Genomic DNA, 20,724 nt, shown 5'->3' with positions numbered 1-20,724 from the left:
TGGGGGCAGTTCTCATGGAGGGTCCTGGGGAGGGGTCCTCTGAAGGAGTCCTCGGGGGATGTGTTCCCGGGGGACTTCTCCGAGAGGGTCCTCTGAGGATCACCGGCCGAGGGAAGAGAGCGCCGCGGAACCCCGGGAGGGCTGCGGGATGTCCCTCCTGGCGGGCGGGGCCAAACCCGAGGTGCCGGCCTTGGGGCGGGACTGGGCTCTCCGGCGGGGCGGGGCCCGGTTCTCGCGCGGGGCGGGGCTCGGCTCTCCCACGGGGTGGGGCTCGGCTCTAGGGGGCGGGGCCCGGCTCCCGCGGGGCGGGGCTAGGCTCTCCCGCGGGGCGGGGCTCGCTCTGGGCGGCGCGTGCGCACCGGCGGCGGCGGCGCGGCCGTCACTCGGGCCGGCATGGCGGTGTGCGCTCGCCTCTGCGGCGTTGGCCCGTCGCGGGGATGCCGGCGCCGCCAGCAGCGGCGGGGCCCGGCTGAGACGGCGGCGGCTGATAGCGAGCCGGACACGGACCCGGAGGAAGAATGCATCGAGGCGGGCGCGGCGGCGCTGTCCGGGGCGGGGGGCGGCCGGAGCGCGGGCCCCTCGCCGCCCCCGCGCTGCTCGCTGCTGGAGCTGCCGCCCGAGCTGCTGGTGGAGATCTTCGCCTCGCTGCCCGGCACCGACCTGCCCAGCCTGGCCCAGGTCTGCACCAAGTTCCGGCGCATCCTGCACACCGACACCATCTGGAGGCGGCGCTGCCGGGAGGGTAAGCGCGCCGGGCGGGTGTCGGGGCAGCGGGGGCGCGGGCTGGAGAGGTCAGAGGTCCAGGCCTGGAGGGGGCTCGGACCTGGAGGGGGCCTGCCATAGATCGGAGCTCCAGGAGGAGGGTCCTACCCGGGCGGGGGCAGTGACCCCGGGGGCCCTGCCGCAGATCTGGGGTGCGGGGGGCGGGCGGGGTGGAGTTCTTGGATGGGCAGGGGAGCTGGCCTCTACCTGGCTTGGCGTGCTCAGAGAGGGGTTGAGGGGTGCCCCAGCGGCGGGGGGCAGGACGCCGCGGAGCCGAGGGGAGTGACGCGAGCTGGGTTTAGGCCAGGAAGTGAGCTGACGTCTGCGGGCATCTTTCTGGTCCCCAGCCCTGGGGGGCGGAGCTGAGGGAGCGATGAGGGTGAACTTGATTAGTTAGGGGAGTAGAGGGAGCCCGAGTGTTTGGAGGGTCCCCTGAGGCGGGGACCGGGTCTCGGGAGAGGTGCGTGGAGCCGAGCCAGGCAGTGCTGGAGGGGATCGATGACCCCCTCAGGGTGCTGGTGGCAGCAGTGAGGGTAGCGAGTAGTTTTGTAACAAATCCTGGGAGGAAAGGTTTACTTAATCCAGAGTTCAAGGTTCTCTGCGTTTAAAGGTTGACAGATCTCTGATGTTCACTCAGCTCTCATATTTTGGTAAAAAGCTAAGAAAAAATCCAAACAATGCAGAACACCAACAGGAAGAAGGTAAAAATCATTAGGGACCCCTGCAATGAAAGATAAGCCACTCTTACAATTTTGGAAAACCTCTCTCTCCATATATGCGTGTAGAGTCATGTGCACATTTTTACTTAAATGGGATCATACCATATATATTCTCGTAGGGACAGTTTAGTATAAAAGCTTCATAGTGTTCTACTGCATACACATGCCACAGACTAGTCCCTTACTCATAGACTTGAAGTTTACAATTTTTCCTTGTCATAAACAGTCCTATCAAGATGGCCTTTGTACATTTTATAGGAATTTATGAGACTTACATGTACCTTTTAGAACTTCTGAGATTATCTTCTTAGGGTGCACCTCCCAAAGTGGGTTGTAGGCAGTAGGATGGATGACATCTTAGATACCCATTGCCCAGCTATTGGGATTCACACCCCCAGGGAGGCTGCATGAGAAGGCCTCTTTCCCCAGGTCCTCCCCAGCAAGGGGTCAGCCAGTCATCTTATCTCTGCTGTAAAGCTCAATGGTCACGACTCGGGATTTGGGGTCAGCAGGCCAGGCTCTGTCTGTCTGCTGTGGGGTCCTGGACATGCTGCTTCACCTTCCCCAGCGTTAGCGGGAAGTGCTGCCCCCGTGGGGTCGCTCTGAGGGTTAAATGAGATAAGGCATGTGAAGCCCTCATCCCCTAAATGGTAGCTTTTGGTTGTGATGCTTCTTGACATTTTTATTTCACCTCTTGTGAATTCCCTATTTGTATTTTTTTGGTCTCCTTTTCTCTTAGGGAGTCTCTTTTTGTCTTACAAATTTGTAAGAACTCTTTGAATATTAGCAATATTAACCTTTTGTCATATATGTGGCAAGTAAATTTCTTTTGACATTTCAAAATAGAGGCAAAGAAAGTTCCCCTTTCTCTTTCTCTGTGAACGCTACCTTCATTTGCTTTGTTTTGCATTTTGTACGCCTGTGAGACCCAGATTCGTCACAGATGTTCCATTGTACTTTGAGGAGTTTCTCCATTAGTTGGCCAGAACCTTGTGGTGGTCTCTGGGGGGTTTGTCCCTGGGCAACTGTAAGGTATGGAGCTCAACTCTAGGAACAGAAGGCTTCTGTGTGGTCAGAGAACTCAGAGGTGTGCCGCAGAATAAAATGAACTGAAGTTAATTCTTAGAATTGCTAATGGAAATATGAAAAGTCCTGGTGAAGCTGTAGAAAGCATGTGGGGGACAGACAGAGAGGGACTCTTCATCCCTCCCTCTGGTGGCCGCAGTTCTCGGTACGGCTTTCCTGGGACAGCAGACAGCGTGATGGTGGAGTCAAGGCAGCTCGTTCACCCAGGTGGCCTGACATGCAAGGAGAATTTTTGTTTTGAGAAATTGGAAAAATGAAAGACAAAAATGATAAAATGGGCATATTCCTAGACACCCCCAGTAAATAACTATTGAGTCTTTTGTCATATTTGCTTTTGATTCTTTCTACCTTTTTTTTAAGAAAACATCTCAGCTAATACTCGAGTCCCTTCTGCTTACCACTTCTGCAAGGAGCAGCCACTGTTGCAGGTTGTTTCCTGGTGTGTACACACACCTGTGCTCATCCCCAATACATAACGCTGTCTTGTGGTGGCTCAGCCTTTTGACCCATATCATACTGTAAGTATTGTGCATCTGCGTTTCTCCCGTCAGCTTGTGTTTTTAAGTTCTGTCCACGTTAATATAGTTAAGTTTGGTTCTGTCTTTTTAAATGCTGTGTGGTGGGTCATAACTTGAGGCCACGCTTTGTTCCTTTGCTTATTTGTATTGTTTTCATTATATGCAATGTGACAGTGAACAAGCTCATATATGTTCCCTTGGACACAGATAAGTTTGACGATTTGTCTAAGGACTCTATGCAGAGGTGGTGTTGCCGGGCCCTGGGCTGTGAGCGCTGCAGTTTTACTACATACTATCCAGTTATTTCCACAGTGATTTCACCTGTTGACACATCTGTCACCAGGCATGAATGGGCAGGTCACAGAAGGTGAAATGCAAATGCTCAGTATGCATCATCACAGTGTCGCCGCCATTGTGGTCCAGGTCCTGTAGGTTATCTCATTCAATCCAACGTCCCCTGTATCCTCTCTAATTGCAACGATCCGTCTTTAGGAATCTGCCAGTCTGGATGAGAAACAGCATCTCATTTTAGTTTGCATATGCTTGAAAACTAGTGAGGATGCATATGTGAAAAATAGTCATTGGCAATTTGCATTTCTTGTATTTGCTTCTCCTTAATCTTTGCCCTTTTTTCCCCTATTGTTATTTTTTTCTTATTGATTTGTGGGTTTTATTTACTATGGATACATTTCTGTTTACTATGTTACAAAACATTTTCTTATAGTCTATAGTCATTTGCTTTTTAACTTCGTTTGTAGTGACTTTTGCGACAGTTACAACATTATCAAAGTTACGAATTTTTAACTGGGTTTAAGTGATCATTGTCATCCCAAGGTTATGAAGATGGTCGCAGCCGGGTCTTCAGTTTCACTAGTTCGTTCCAGTACCTTTAATTTCCAGCTCATCTAGGTGAAAAATTGGATGGTTGGCGATTCCACATGGCATTCCTGGGTGTCTCATGGAGTTAGTCTAATTGTGATTGGAATATACATAAGAATAATCTTGTCTGAGACAAGTCTGATCTTATTTCTCTGAGCCCCAAAACTTCATCTTTCCTGAACTAGACATTTGGTTATGCTGGGTGTTAATAAGGCCAGAGACAAGTCCAGGTGGGTGAAAATCCAAGTGCTTGTGGCCTTGGTGAGCAGGAGGTGGCATCTCAGGCTGCCCGGGGAGGTGGGTCGTCCTGGCTCATCAACTTTCCTGGAAGGGAAGCTCCAGGTCGGCCCTTTCAGGGCTGTAAGGATGGCTCCATCTCTTAGTGTCTTGGAGGGTGAGTGAGACTAATTAGTGGATTTGCCTTTTTCCTACTCAATGCTTACGTGTTTGCTGTCTGTATTTTGATAATTGGATTTCCTAGAACAGAAAACAAGCCAGAAAAATGGGAATGGGAAAGAAGTACCGCACACCCGTGTTTTATTGCTTCCCAGACTTTGGGGCCATGATTGACTTTCAGGCCGAGGATGAGGCCTGCACGTTTGAGGGCTCTTGCTAAAAGGATAGGGTGGTTGTGGGGCAGGAGGAGGTACGCTGGAAACTTAAAATGAGGTAGCTATTTATAACGTTTGATGAGCAGCTCACCGTTTCCAGTGTCCTGGCAATAATCAATTAGCAATAATAAGTCAGTTGTTTTCATGGAACTTTGGCCTTTCTAGCCCCCGCATGTTGGAGCTGGTGGATTAGACATTTTCTAGTGGTGTTTCTCCAGGCGGGAGAAAGTAAGTTGCTACTGAGAAGCCAAATCTGTGCTCCTGCTTTGGGGACAGGCATATGACAGATAGGTGATATCTCCCCTCCTCCTGGAAACCCGGCGAGACCCAGCCAGGCTGCAGGGCAGGCGCGGGGAGGGTGCGGGCAGACGCTGTTTTTGATGCATCATTCCTTTGGCTACGGGCCTCCTGCAGTTGCTCGCATGTGGGGCTATAAATAAGTCATCGTTTCTCAGAGCACCGAGGGTAGAAGCCAAGTACGGTATTTTGCCTTTGACTCTGACAAGGCTTTTCTTGGTTAACACTTCACCGTTTAGCTGGTGAATTTTGAAATGCTAGCCAATTTTAACCTATTCATTTATGCAGGACTTTATCAAATCTACCTAAGGCTAATGAATTTAGAAAATTCAGACCATAGTTCCAAACCAAATATTCAAATAATAACAAAGGATACATTTAGGACACGGGAAGTACTCCTACGTGTGTTTTTTCCCTTCCACACCAAACTCGAAATACTGAGACACGAGGATTTCATATTCAGCTCAGTACCTGCCTGGGTCAGGTTTTGAATTGATAATATATAATTTGCCCACTTCTTCTCTTGATGGTAAGTGTTTTAATGACACATGGCATTATATTTGTATAATATTTCGATGAGTTATCAGTCTGAAGTGGGTTTAAATTCCATCATAATTAGAAACATCCCTTTCCTATAATGTATGATCTTTATGACAGAAATGGGAAATTAAAAACCAATATTTAATTTTGTTTTTGCATGCAGAAGAAAAGGCTGTTTCTGTCCTATTTGATATGAAGTATGAGAAACGTGGCCTTTATTAAATATGGCTGAAATTGGGAGGGCCATCTGGGGAAGAGGTGAATGGGCCAGCTGCTGGTTTTAAAGTTGGCTTCAGGGATCTTTTATGATTCCTGTTAAGCAGTTGCTTGTTGAACCTGCTGATTGGGGTGGCAGGGTGGGTGGCTTGGCAGTTGGATAAACAAACCGTACGGGTAACAGGAACAAGCGTCTCGGCCGCGAGAAGAGGCAGCGTGTCCTCCCCCTGCACATCCAGCGGGATCTCACAACTGTGGGGGAAGCTTCATCCTTCGCTGCCGCTTCGCTGAGTGGCAGGACTGCAGTGCTCTGTGTCTTTGCAAGTTGAATCTCCTATGCTGCTTTATGGGGAAAACTAGTCTTTTCAGGCAGCCAAGTAAAGAGAATAAAGGACAGTGGTGCGTCTGAGGGGGCATTTTTAAGAGTTCCTTTTTTTAACCTTAAAAAAGCAAGCTAGAAAGGGAATCTGGTGCCCAGAAAGCCTTGAGTAAAGATTTCCTCTTGGCCGCATTTAATTGGACAGACTCTGGTGCCTTGCCAAAAAGAACTGACTGGTTGTCAGAGGCGTAGGCACTGGCATTTTGACGGTTTCACTGTGTTTATAGAGTGATTACGGAATGCCTTTGAGGACCTGGGTTGTCTTTCTGGCTGGAAAGGGCATGCAGGTACAAGGGCATCTTCAGGATTTTGGAGAGGAACCAGTGTCCTCTCAAAAACCAAGGCCCTTTCAGGAGATGGCCAGGGTTCGGAACTCGTGAGTCAGCATCCTTTGCCAGTGATGCCATCACTGTCCACCCAGTGGCGAGAGAGAGATGACAGTAAAGCCAGACTCGCCAGAGCTGCTGGGGGAGTATTGGTGGAGGAATAGGGAAGTGTCTGAAATGTTAGAAAAGGCCCAGGCTGAGATGATTGCAGAGTCAGACTCACGGGCTTATCTCCTGGCCTCACCAGTGGGTGGTGAGACAGAGCGGGTGTGTGTGCACTTAGGCACAACGGTGTCTGGAGATGACAGGTGGGCCTTAGCGGGACTGGGTCTCCCCTGGCCAGTGGGTGCCTGTTGTGGGAGCCAGACAGGGGTCAGTGTCCTCTAACTGGAAGAGTGAGGCTTCTCAAGGTTCCCGTTGGCACTGAGACTGTTTATCTTTGCGGGGACTGAACCGGTTGGGAATAAGTCACATTGATTATGTAGGCACTTTCAGCTGCCCTTGGGAACTATTTGTTTAGCTTCTCGAATATTCTAGGTGTTTAATAGGAGCCACCTATGGGTTCTGTCCAGCTTTTGGTTTTTACATTCTTCCCGTCCTAAGATGAGCTGGCTGCAGAGTGTTTTTCCAGATCTGCTACATTATTAAAAAAAAGAAAAGGCATTTCGTGCAGTTACAGTAATAGCTAAGGGAAGCAGCACGCTGGAGGGCGCACAGTGGTTTGGAACCAGCGCTCTCTTGTTGGAGGGGTGTTCTTGGCTGTTCGCTCAGAGCAGCCGTGTCAGGAAGGGGGGCGCTGGTCGCCTCACTCCTCCCTCCCGCCTCACGGAGCCTCCCTCTCCCGCCAGCTCCTGCCCTCCTGCTGTTGACTTTTTTTTTAGCCATGGAAGTAAAAGTTTTAACCGTATTTTATTAAGGGTTATAATTATCCCCGAATTTAGTGCAAACAAAAGTGCAGTTTTCCCAGTCCGTGCCGCGTCTCTGTTTTATTTAGAAAACCGTAGTCGTGAGTTTACAGCAGGTAGGAGACAAGCCGGCAGCGCTCCTCCAGGCCGCACTCCACCCTCCGCCCCGGCGCCCTCCTGCCTGCCAGCTGCCAAGTCGGTCACAGCATCCTTGCCTCCCGCCTCTGCCTCACCTGGCGGTGCAGTGGCCTTCTCGCTGGATCCCCCACCGACGTTTCCAGGTGTGTCTCCACTGGCTCCACCCTCAGGTCAATAGTCCACTCTGGAAGCCCTGTCCGTGTGGCTTTTCTACTTCAGTCTCTTTGGTGCTTCTGTGTTGCCTGTGGACTCCTGCCTTTGGCATTCAAGGCCCTCCAGGACTGGGAGAGAACCTCCCTTTCCAGACTTCCCTTGTGTGCCCACTGACTTGCTTCAGATAGTGCCCTAGGGCTGTGCCTTTCCAGGGTGGCGGAGTCCCCTCACAAGTGGCATTTACTGGGAGAGTGAGGCTAGGTCCCCTCTCACTACAGTCTCCCAGTACCATTGCAGTGCACAGAGGAATGACGCAAGGGGCTGCCCCGTGGCCGAGTGGTTAAGTTCGCGCGCTCTGCTTCGGCAGCCCAGGGTTTCACCGGTTTGGATCCTGGGTGTGGACGTGGCACTGCTCGTCAGGCCACGCTGAGGTGGCGTCCCACATAGCACAACCAGAGGCACTCACAACTAGAATATGCAACTACGTACTGGGGGGCTTTGGGGAGAAGAAGAAGGAAAAAAAAGAAGATTGGCAACAGATGTTAGCTCAGGGCCAATCTTTAGAAAAAAAGAATAATGACGTGAACTTTCTTTGTCACCTTCTGTTCCAGCACAATGTGTGCAGATCGCAGTCCCGGCTGGCATGGGTGCCATCTCCGTTAATCTCCATCTTCTCTTCCAGGGAAGGAACCTCAAGAAGCAGACGTGTGTCCGTTGAGTTCTTCTGTAGGGAGAGAATGGAGAAAAGAGAGAGCAAGCAAACTCTTCTAAGCCTACATTCCCAGCCACAGAGAAGGACTGGATTTCATGCACACTGAGATGTGCTGCGGGCACAGGGGTTGCTGGTAAACCCCATCACACGGTACCAACCTCAGTGGGCAGGAAACGAGTGCTGAGAGGCTGGCAGCCCCTGGCAGTTAGGTCAGAAGAGGATGCAGCTTCCGTGTTGACTTGACTCAGGCCAAGTTGCTGAGCTGTTTTTGCCTCCTGGCAAATCATTTCTTAAATAGCTTTTTGGAAATTTTCTGATTGGAATATTTGAAATGGCAGTTTAATTTTTTTATTGTGGAAACATATACATAAAATAGAATTTACCGTTTTAGCCTTGTTTAAGCGTACAGTCCTGCAGCACTCGGCACATTCACACTGTTGTGCAGCCGTCACCACCATCCGTCGCCAGTGCTCTTCCCCAGCTGAAAGTCTGTCTCCATTACACACTCACTCACTCACTCTCCGCTTTCCCTTCCTCAGCCCTTGGCCCCCACTGTCCTCATTCTGAATCTGATTCCTCCCGGTTCCTCATATAAATAGAATCCTACAGTGTTTGTCCTTTTGTGACTGGCTTATCTCACTCCGCATAATGTCCTCAGGGTTCTTCCACGCTGCAGCAGGTGTCGGCATTCCCTTCCTTTTTAAGGGTGAATTATGTTCCATCGTGTGTACAGACCACATTTGCTTTATCCATCCATCAGTGGACACTTGGGTTGCTTCCACCTTCAGGCCATTGTGAGTAATGCTGCTTTGACCACAGATGTACAAGTGTCTGTTTGAGTCCCTGCTTTCACTCCTTTTGGGTATATACCCTTAAATAGAATAACAGCTGGATCATGTGGTGATTCTATGTTTAGTTTATTGAAAGACTGCCATGCTGTTTTCCATAGTATGCCCACTTAAATTATAAATTTCCTCAAGTTCAGCTCACCCATTTTTCTCCCCCTTCCCAACTTTTTTTATTGTGTTACCATCTTTGGAGCAGACACTTTCAAAAAGAATTCTATAAGCTACCTTGTATAATAGACGAGCGAGGGAACTTTTGTGTGTGTGTGAGGGAGATTGGCCCTGAGCTAACATCTGTGCCAGTCTTCCTCTATTTTATGTGGGATGCCGCCACAGCGTGGCTTGACAAGCAGTGCTAGGTCTGCAGCTGAGATCCGAACCTGCGAACCCCCGGCCACCAAAGCTGAGTGTGTGAACCCAACCACTACGCCACCAGGCTGGCCTCAAGGAAACGTTTGTGGTGACAGCCTGCAACACTACACCCCATACTTAAAAAGCAGCTCTAGGCAGCATGGATTGGCGTGTGAACTTTTCATCTTCTGGGAAAGGATGTGTGCCGAAGGATGGAGTTAACACTTGTTAGCTTTTCTGGAGGGAAGGATATGAGGTGCTGGCAAGTACGCTGGCCTTAAAGGAATTTTAGGGGCAGTTTCCCTGATGACTTGTGGCAAGATTTAGAGAACAAGCAGGGATATGGCATTGCTCTTAGCCACTATTTTAAAAAAAGGCCTTTTCCATCGTGTGGAAATTACCGAATGTTTCTTACAGGAACAGTTGGGTCAGAATGACATTATTCTACTTTGGTGAATTTATTATGATTTTTGGGAACATTAAGAAAAACCCAGAAAGGACTGCTATATTCATTAGCACTACAGCATGGCCTTGTTTTTCTTTTGATTGTTAATGGCATTTTGTGGATGCCGTATCTGGCCGTCGAGTTCATCTGCGTGTGATGTCAGCAATACCCTTTCTTGACACAGAGATTTATGATGATCTGGTCATCCTGGCTAAAAATCTTAGAATCATTCAGACGTCAAGTGATTAGTGAGAGGCAATGCATTATTTTATCTGCTTGGAGTATGCATTGGACTCAAAGACAAAAATCATAAACCTAGCCACCAGCCTTCAGCAATCTGAGCACAGAGAAATGCCTAAGGAACAATATTGATGCCTTGCAAAGGCCTTGCTTGACTTCTGGCGCCATCAGCAACAACAGCACAAACGGCTGTGTGCTCAGGTCTCAGCCCTGTATCTGACTGTTGACACCAAGAGTCAGACTCTTGCCTGCAGCCCTAACACATGTTACAACAGGGCGCAGTTTTTGAAGGAGAAGACCCCTGGCAATCACCCCGCTGTGTTTGCGAGGCCAGCTTAGCCTTATCTGTTACCACATGCCCTGGTAGCATGCTGGCGTGCAGGAAAGGAGCTGTCCTTGCAAAACCACACAGAAAACAAACTGAAGCACCAATCTTGTTATTCGGTCACAACTTCGAAGTGCATCATTTGTACAAGGGAAGGAAAGAGTGTGTATGAGGAGCCAGACAGTAGTGACAGCTGACTGTCACTCAAAGGAGGAGCCACTTGGTCATCATGGGCATCACAGGACCGACAGGAAATGGTGAAGATAGTTTAATGCAGAGCAGAGCTCTGCAATGGGAGCCGGGTAGACCAGTTCTTCCCGTTTGCTTGGCCCACCTTGAGGGTGTGGCTGTATTCACCTGGTCTGTGGGGTCTGCAAGCGTTTTCACAAAATGTGGTTCCTCACATTGCTGGTAACTCACGTTACATGCTGTGTTATCTTCACAGGTTCTTATAACTTGCATAATTCTCTAGGACGGAGTCCACATTCTTCTTGGCAGGAGGAGGAAACAGGTGTTTTTGCCTGGTAATGAGCAAGGCCATGGTGTGAGGTCTTTAGGAGTCTTTCCCTTCACGTCTGTTGTCAACAGTGGAGGGGGGAAAGCAGGGGCCTGGGCCAGCCCCATCAGAGAGAGGTTTGCCGAGGAGTAACCGCCTCACCCCAGGTGGCTTCTTCACCGTGTGTGCATCCTGAGCTTGCTATACTGTTGAAATCCTCCCAGCTATAGAAGCGTTTGGGTTAATATCATCCATTCTGTTGAAAAGACCAGACCTCAGGGAGGGTATAGGCACAACCAAAAGTGATGTGATGAGGTGGACAGTGCTTTGCAGGTACTGCCCAGACTGCATCAATCCACGTTCCAGAGGGACTGCTGAGTTACCAACCTCACCCAGCCTCCGTTTCCCTCCCTGCGATGGGGGCGTAGCACTGGCCTTAGAGGTGGTTGTCAGGATGTCGGGAGGCAGTCTTGGGAAGCCCCAGCTGAATGCCTGCACCCAGTATGGCACAGTGAGTGAGAGTCATGGTGGTCTTTACCGTGGGATCCTAGGGCCCCCCACTGCCCTTCTCATCAAACGCTTGCTGAGCACATGCTATGGGCTGGGGCTGTGCTCACCTCTACGAGGTGTTCCCATCCAGGTTTCAGTTCTGGGTCCCCATCACAAGCATGTGCTCCTCTGTGCCTGTCTTCTCATGGTTAAGTGGAGATGGCAGTAGCTGCTCTCTCATGGGCTGCTGGTGGGGTTGAATGCATTGGTGCCCACAGGAGCTCGGCATGGTGCCCAGCACATGCAAAGGTTGGTACGAGGCAGGTGTTGTCATTATTAGCTCTTGGCCAACAGGCAGTTCTGTATTAGTGTGGATTAGTTCAGTTATGGTGCTTTCCTTTCAAAGCCTTGATGAGACATGAACAAAAAAGGAACTGAAGTTTAGGTTGGGAAGTGCTGGGGGAGTGATTTTGAAAAGTGGGGCCATGGTGGAGCAGGAGTATGTAGGCAGGAGGAAGTGGGAGAGCGCTGTCCGCCAGGGGAGGCTGGGAGGATGGAGAGGTTGGGAGGGTGTCAAGGATCCCCTTCACTGGCTGCTGGTCTAGGGCAGCCCCATGCAAAAGGGCCAGAGAGTGTCCAGCTCCTCCTTCCACTGTCTTCCCTTGGTCTTCGATTGTAGGGCCTGTGACTTCATTTAATAGAATCAGTAGCATGGTGAGCGACACTGGGGGTAAAGGGGGTCTTTCTGGAACCCTGACACCAATGACAATCTCATTTCTATGGAAACATGCATTGTTTCCAGACCACTGGGTTTGTACCACACGGTATTCATAAGCTGGGGATTGTCTAATTTTGGGTTTGTGCAATTAGGCTTTTAGAGGTTATCAGAACAGACAATGCAGATTGTTATTTCGTTGAGAGTGACGTTGTCTAAAAATAGAATAATGGCTTCATTGGTGAATGAGGGTATTGACTGGATGTGGAGAAGTCCTGTGTAATCTCCACAAGGAAAGACAGACTCACTTGGGAGACAAGGCCAAGGCTCAGGCATGCACCACCCTCTTCCGTCTGTCTATTTCTATTGCTTTGTGATTTCTTGACTGTAATTCCCAGCAAATGTTTCTCGTTACAGAGTATGGCGTTTGTGAAAACTTGCGGAAGCTGGAGATCACGGGTGTGTCTTGTCGAGACGTATATGCGAAGCGTAAGTTAATCTTTTATCATCCATCATTAACTTTGTTCCAAAAGCAGACACAGAGGGAGTACCAACAATAGATAATCAATTAATTTGACCCCCAGTCCACAGTTCTGTCAACTTAAAAAGCAAATTTGCCTGTTACTTCATCTCAAAATGAGTTTATTGGGAATAGCCAAAAGAATTGTAACCCACAACTAATATACAACTATGTACTGGGGGGCTTTGGGGAGAAAAAGGAAAAAATAAAATCTTTAAAAAAAAAAAAAGAATTGTAACTGGGATATGCATGCTATAGCAAACGATAGGCAAATCTAGAGAACAAAGGAGGGAGCTGCTTTTATAGAGAAAAGGAGGAGTGGGGAGGGGCTGTTCTAAATGAAAGACCATTGGAGGACTGTAACAGTTCAGGGCGGCAATGGCTTCTCAATGGCTGGGCCATGGCGTTTCTCATTGGCTGATCTGTGGCATTTCTCATTGGCTGAGCCAGGTCATTTCTCATTGGCTGGGCCGTCACGTTTCTCATTGCCTGAGCTGTGGCATTTCTCATTGGCTGGGCCATCACGTTTCTCATTGGCTGAGCTGCGGCATTTCTCATTGGCTGAGCTGTTGCTGGGTGGAGTGAAATCTTCCCTCAGTAGTTAAAGTAGTTGTGCTTCCTGTGGAAGGTGCAAGGTCCACCTCTTCCTGTTTGGTGTCATTGAGGATGTGTGATGGGGCATGAGAGCTCCCCCTATAGGCCGTCCTGACTCCAGTTTAGTTCAGGTTTCTTTTATTAATTTCCACACTTCAATTCTCAGACATCCTCTTGAAGTCATTATGGATATTTTAAAGACAGCACTGGTAGTAATAGCCCTAAATGAGGGGGCGGGCTTTCTTCTCTCCCTTTCTGGGTGTGTCATTACCCTTATTTTTCTGCCCATCACGGGACAAAGGTGTCTTTTATTAGGCATCAGGGACCTTGAGCTCTGAGAAAGGTGGCTGCGCTGGAAACAGCTCTGGTGTACTTCTGTAGGTGTCCCTTTCTCTGGAATCTGGGCTGACAGCCGATGGTAACTGGGAAATGAAGCCGTGACGGCTCCCCTTGGCTCCTCCCGCTGCCGGCGCTCCGCCTGCAGGCCCCACCAGCCTCGAGCCGTCTGCTCAGTCTTCCCTTCAGTTTCCTATGGCTTGTTGAGCCCCCAGCCCACCCCCTGCCCTGGTTCTTGTTCTCTGCTCCTTTGCTTTCGAGAATCGCCAGCGACACTCCCTGAGTGCTCAGAGTGCCCCCAGCCCCATACATTCCCCGCTGGTCTTTCCTTATTGCCTATCTGCATGAGGCTGTGAAGGCTGCTGGTAGTACTGATGTCGCCCGGGAGAGGTGGACAGCACCGTCCCTCAGGCAGCGCCCACTTCTTCACTCCGCAGTGGTGGTGTGGCATGTGTCATTAGCACCTAGGGCTGGGGATTGAAGAACAGAGTCAGAAAGACAATGGTGACCCAGTTCTGTTTGGCCTAAAGTTGACCTGTTGACCTCTCTAAGAAGGACATTAAGTGTCCATCTTACAGCCATCTTGGTAGATTTGGGTTTTCACATTCGTTTAAACTTTCTACCCAGTTCTCCATTGAAAACTTAGACCAGGTGGTGCCCCTTACTAAACACCTCACCCAGGAACGGAGAGGCTGAGCTTCTCCATGGGAACATCTGTGGTTTGGGACTGAGAAGTAAGCAGTGGGGCTGCACTGTGGGTCAGGCTGCCGAGTGTGCACTGAAGTGCTAGAAGCTTCCTTCTGGGGTCTCAGGCTTGTTAGTTGGTGTCACTTTCTGTATTCCCTCTTTTCAGTGGATTTGTTACTCTCAGAGTCCCCTCTGAGCTGCCCCTCCTTCCCGTGGCCACATGCTCCCTGCACCAGTAGAGAGTGGAGTTTCCGCCAAGGAGCCGGCTCTGCAGGGAGATGTGGGGCCGTGTTTAGTCCCTGGATCCACGCTGCTTTCATTGTCTCCTCTTTCCTCCTCCCATCAGTGACTTCTCTTCACACTACGATCCCCTGGCGATTTGGGATTGTTGGATTGGTTAGTGTTTCTGGGTTAGAATTTGCTCATACTTGGGGAGATCTCCTGTCCAAAGGCTGTGAGTTCTTCATGGACCTTCTTCTGGGGACCCAGGCCACCCTCAGCATGCACAGTTCTTGGTGGCTCGGCCATGCCCTCTGAGGCTGTTGCCCCCCTTGCACCTGCTGCTGGCAGCCCTTGGAGAGGGTGCTGTCAGGACCTCTGCTCTGCCACGTCCCAGCCCCGATTCTGCCACCTCTTGGCACCCCCCATTCTCCCCACTCTCCTGTGGGCCTCAGGCTGCATCCTCACCCTTAGCCACCATTCCCCACCCGGCTGTTGCCTCCTGCGGCCCTGTCCTCCTGGGCTTTGGACCCCAGTGCAGGCTGATCTGCTCAAGGCCTCCCATCTTCTCCGTCCCTGTGCATGTTCAGACTTGGGTTTCTTCTCTTGCCTTTGCTCCATGTTCCACCGCCCATGCAGATGTGTCTCTCCAGGGGAAGTGGGTGTAGGAGTCAGTCTCCATTCTGTCTTCTCATCTCCGTGGCAAGAACAGTGCCACTTTGAATTCAGCGAAGCCTAGAGTTCCAGAGGCAGAAACCTGGCAGTTCTCCACTTCTCCCCATCCTCTATTCCGTGGGTGCCCACACGGCCCTTGCTTCACCCTTGGGTCCTCTGTTGTTCACCTAGGGCTCAGTGTCGTAAATCCAGCCACAGCATAGAATTGGAGGAACTATCCTTGCTGTCTGCATTGGTGTAAGAGTCAGAGCCGAAGTCTTGCTACCATGATCCCCACGTACATACACAGAAAAGAAAGCTTCCCTGGCTTTTTCAGATGGCCAGCTGGTTTCTATGAGTATCTAATACGGCAAGTTCTTATCTTCTAATTGCCTTTTGAGTTTGTTAGGCCATTTGATGACATCATCTCAAAGCACCAGGAAGACAGATTTCTCTTTAAGAGTGGTAAACACTCAAAATAGCATCCTGGAGGGAGGCAGATGCTCATGCTGCTAGGTGTCAGGGGACCCATGACACCCAGAGGAGAGCACACATGGGAAATTAAGGCCCCTACAGAGCTCATCTCAGTTGTGGGCACAGGGAGTTGCCCAGGCCCTGTGGGTGGCTGTCCATGGAGGGGACATCTGGGCACAGGTGGGTAGTGACTGCTGGGGAGCAGGAGATGGTGTGACCAGGGGTAAATTGGGGGTGGCCGAGGGGGAGGGGACAAGGGCCATGGCGAGAACACATGTCTATCTAGGGCATGTGGACAAGCAAAGGAGGACATCTGGGGATTACTTTTGACGTCTCATTCTTGGCTCCTTGAAAATGGTTGCAAAATCCAGAGAATAATTCATATTATCCATTATTTAGTATCCCAAAGTGTTTAATCTGCCCCAGCCAAAGTGAGTTTCAGTTTTCATTTTCCCATTGCAGGATCTCTGTTTTTGTGAATTTGCTTTGAAGGCCTTATCCAGGCAGAAATTACTTAGCTTTTGGAATGGCTGGCAGAAGAAAATCACCCTTAGTTCCTGGCCTAGGTGGTAGAGCCAGCCAGTCTTGATTCCGAAGCGAAGCCGTCTGAGTTAGGAGGCTGGCAGATACCGTCCTTAATTAAAACAAACAGACACACGCAGCGAGGACAAACGAAGACCGCGTGTGCACCGAGCAAGCTGGATATCTTAGCTGGGGCACAGGGGTCCCCACATGGTCACCCCAAATACCCGTGAGCTGCGACCTCCGCTCTCCCTCCTCCATGAGCTCCCTTGATCCGTGGCAGTCAGGGGAGGAGAGTGAGCATGGCGAGGGTCCTGAGCTTGCTGCCATCATGCATTTCTGATGCGACTCCATTGATTAAGAGGGAGATACGTCACAACATTTTCTTTCCAGCCAGGCCTGTCCTCTTTGGCAAGTGCTTGCCTCCCAAGGTTCTGCGGGTTGAGCGTGTAAGGGAACTGTATGCTATCCGTGAGGGAGAGGTGGTTGAGTCGTGAAAACTGTTCACACAGCCGTGAAGGCGGAACCATCCTTAGCCCTTTCCCTGCTGTGTCTGTTCAGGTATAAACCCGCGCGTCAAGTCGGGACGGTTCATGAAAATTCTGCCCGATTACGAGCACATGGAGTACAGAGATGTGTACACCTGCCGTACGTACCTCCCGCTAGCTTTTGCTTGAGCAGGCAAGCACGGCCCAGGGCTGCATGGAGAGGGACCTCCAACTCACGGCACGAGGACTGCTTTGGTCCCTAGAGCGAGCTCACCTCCTTGGCTTTGGCTGTGTCTTCACCTTGCCGAGTGTTCTCTGCGGCTGGGCCGCAACCAGGATCACACCTGAGTGGCGGCCCCGTGGCAGCTGCACGTATGGGCCGGGTTTCAACAGCAGCTTTGGGTTGTTGGGTGGTACCAATCAAGATCCCTGTGTTGATGCACAGTTTAACATTTATCGTTTATTGAGGCCGAGAAGAGAGACAGAGTGGAAGCCTTAAAACCTTTCTATTCCAAAAGGAAATGTACTCGTTTCCTTCTAGGCTCCATTAGTCAGTCACGCTTGAGCAGCATATGTGAACTTAAAAAAGTTCCATGCACATGTAACCACACTAGACGAAAGTATGTAGAGACAGTTGTTATTTAGAACCTGACTCGTCTCCTGCTCGGCATTGCTTGAGCTCTGAAAATTTTCCTAAGCCATATTCCATAGGTGATTAATGCTATCTCTGCTTTTTATTAGGGTGAGCTGAGATGGAGAGAATAAATTTTGGTTGATATTAAAGATATTAAAAATAGGTTCTTGAACTAAAAGGTGTTTTTGAAATTTCTCGCAGCACAGGGACACCCTCCTGCTCGTCACCCCAGCCCCTCTGGGTGCTCTACGTGTCAGCATTGCCTGTGTGGGGCAGACCCACTTCTGAGTCTTATAAGTGCACAATTTCTAGCCAAACCTACTCGGAGCAGAAGGAATAGTCATTTATGGAATTTCTCCTAACCCCCCTCGGACTCTGGACACGTAGCTACAGTGTGCTCACTGGTCCCCAATGACTTAGGGGACTGTCCTGGAGTCAGTGTGGAGGGACCTGGGCCTGGGTAGCATGCTTTGGGGTGGTGTCTGAGTACTGTGCATGGCTACTAACACACCCACCTTGTTTGTGTAATCAGCCCAGAGGGGAGCTGCTTGAGTGAAGAGCAGCAGTGAGGGGGGCTTGTCAGGAGTGAGTGTGAGCAATCATGAGGGGCTGGGGGGCTTTGGTTGGACAACAAGGGAGTCAGACGGGCCAAGTTTGAAGTCATTAATTCTGTTCTTTTCCAAACCCTCTTGGAAGTAGCCTCTCTAGAACATTTTGTCATGGTCTGACCCAGCCTCCCTACTTAGCAGTCAGTGAGCCAAGTGCCTTCTCCAGCCCCCGGGAGGGAGCGTTGATGTAGCAAGTATTGCTGAGAACAAGTGATCAATGGTGATGGTGCTGCTGACGGGAACCTACCTGGCGTGGGCTTTTAGATACAAATGGACAAGCACTTAGAGATTCATTACATCACACATCTGTTGCAGGATTCTCCCCGAACAACAGTCTGTCTGGAACTTATCGCAGAGCTAGAATGGAGTTCTGACCCGCCTCGGGGAGGTGTGGTGGCCGGGACCAAGAAGTGCCTGAGTTGTGTTGGAGTGTGTTCTAAGGGGTGGCCAGAAGCTTTCTGTAGCTTATAAGGACAAGTCACGAGTCTAGACTTTCCAACACGTTTCCAAGAACTTTTTTAGCCATGCGCTAGACTTTAGAGTTTTTAGCCATGTACTTTTTTTCTAGACTAGACTTTAGACGTTTTCAGGCCTGTACTGTGATGTCCCCCAGTTGCTTGTAACTGACAGCTTTATAACAGACTTGGTGTCATTGGAGACTGCTGTCCCCTCTAAGGTTTGAGTGCAGTTATAAAAATACAGTAGTTATTGTAGAAAACTTGGAAAATCCTGAAAATATAATGAAAACAACCAGCTGTAAGCACTGGCTGGTTGCCCTTCTCTGTGGACGTGTTTAAAGTGTGACCGGTCTGTTAGCTCCATGGTCTCCCAGAACATCGGGAAAAAAGTTCACATGCATGAAAAAAGAAAACCGGTTTCACTCCCAATTTGGAACCTCTGTATTTCCAGGTGTTCAGTATTCCAGTGCTCCTCGTGGGTTCTAACAGAGGGCAGCTCCGAAGTTGTTCTCTGACGTTGGCCAAACCTTCCAGAGAAGTCTGCTGTGAGGAACTGGGGACCTGGCACTGTTTCTGTCTCCATCATCTACTTGCGCTGTTCCTGGAGCTGTTGAGACCTCGTGTCCCCTGGTCTCTAGAAGTCCTCTGGGCTGTTCTCTTGGACCAGAGTGGATGAACATCTTAGGTGCAAGACACTGTCTTGGAGAGAGGGAAGCCAGCATCATCTGTAGCTGTGGATTCGAACTGTTAGGAGCTCTGTGGCCTCAGATTTGCTATTATTGTTTATTTTTCTCTTGACCGTGTGTTGTTGCCTGATATTCTTGCTGATTTGTGTCTGTAAGGTGTTGGGAGTGTCATGGGGGATGTATTGTCCTCACGACATATCTGACATGTCCGTGTGTGCAAATTGATGGTGACAATCAAAGCACATTTTGAACTTAAAAAATTTCACTCTTCATGTAACCATAGGGCTCTGGGTTTTGAGATTCAAATCTAGAATTCTGGCAGTGCTCCAGATTGCTCTAGTAAATAGAAGGAATTTGGTGCAACTTTGCCCACCACCCGTGAAGAAATGGACAGGCCACTCTAATCCTCTGGCACAAATGACACAGGGCGTTTAGCTGTACAGGATAGTCTGATGGGAAGGCCCCTCCAAAGTCCAGTCTGCCAAGTGGAGTCAAAAACACATCTGCTGGGGTCGGGGGGCGGGTGGGTTACTGAGGAAGGAAGGAGAGAGTTGGGAAGTATAACAATGGGAAGGTGCTCCTAGAAAGGGCAGTGGGGATGCCAAAGGGAAGTGCATCTGAGAGACCCTCTGTTGATTAACTGGCTGAATTCTTATGTGTCTATGGGATATTTTTCCTGATTTTGTTTTGAATATTGATTTTGTATCCTGCAACTTTACTGAATTCATTTATTAGTTCTAACAGTTTTTTGGTAAAGTCTTTAGGGTTTTCTGTATATAGTATCATGTCATCTGCAAATAGTGACAGTTTTGCCTCCTCTTTTCCAATTTGGATGCCTTTTATTTCTTTTTCTTGCCCAATTACTCTAGCTAGGACTTCTAGTACTATGTTCAATAAATGTGGCGAAAATGAGCATCCTTGTCTTGTTCCTGATCTCAGTGGAAAAGCTTTCAGCTTTTTTTCATCATACCATTGAGTATGATATTAGCTGTGGGCTTGGCCTGTACGGCCTTTAATATGTTGAGGTATGTTCCCTCTATACTCACTTTGTTGAGAGTTTTTATCATGTGTGGATGTTGAATTTTGTCACTTGCTTTTTCTGCATCTATTGAGATGATCATATGATTTTTGTCCTTCATTTTGTTAATATGATTAATTTGTGGGTATTGAACCATCCTTGCATTCCTCGAATAAATCCCACTTGATCATGGAGTGCAATCCTTTTAATGTATTGTTGAATTCAGTTTGCTAATATTTTGTTGAGGATTTTTGTGTCTGTGTTCATCAGGGATATTGACCTGTAATTTCCTTTTCTTGTGGTGTCGTTGTCTGATTCTGGTATCAGGGTAATGCCGGCCTCATAAAATGAGTTTGGAAGTGTCACCTCCTCTGATTTTGTTTTAATTACCAAAAGCCACTAAGTGGCAGGAGATACCATTAGTTGCATTTGTGATTTTCTTTTGGACAAGAATGACATATAGGACCACCCACCAGCCCGAAGCCTCAATTCTGCAGCAACAGGTGTGATGATTCAAGAATGATTTTATGGTCTAGCCACGTGTAGTGGGCAGGCTGTCTCGTGTGTGTCTTCTGTAGTTTTCTATGAGTTGGGCTCTCTAAGCATGCCCTGCCCGTGACAGTAAAGCACCTGAAGGGTCTACAACAGTCAACTTATCAATATCTCGGGTCCCAAGCCT

General features: G+C 49.4%; 1 protein-coding gene across 2 annotated transcripts in view; it reads left to right on the top strand.

Annotated features, from left to right (window-relative positions):
* Positions 1-343: 343 nt before the first annotated feature.
* The window catches only part of FBXO31 (F-box protein 31), a 44,378-nt gene continuing 23,997 nt past the window's right edge, over positions 344-20,724 (top strand). The window contains exons 1-3 of one of the 2 annotated variants that reach the window (XM_070612465.1): positions 355-742; positions 12,565-12,636; positions 16,715-16,801. In XM_070612465.1, the coding sequence (XP_070468566.1) occupies positions 394-742; positions 12,565-12,636; positions 16,715-16,801 (508 nt within the window). In that variant the 5' untranslated portion in view covers positions 355-393. Of the gene's footprint in view, positions 743-12,564; positions 12,637-16,714; positions 16,802-20,724 lie in introns of both variants that reach the window. The other variant, XM_070612466.1, reaches the window with a different exon arrangement.

Source organism: Equus przewalskii, chromosome 3 (genome assembly GCF_037783145.1).
Source record: "Equus przewalskii isolate Varuska chromosome 3, EquPr2, whole genome shotgun sequence".
NCBI lineage: Eukaryota > Metazoa > Chordata > Mammalia > Perissodactyla > Equidae > Equus > Equus przewalskii.
This window is presented reverse-complemented; position numbering and strand designations above follow the sequence as displayed.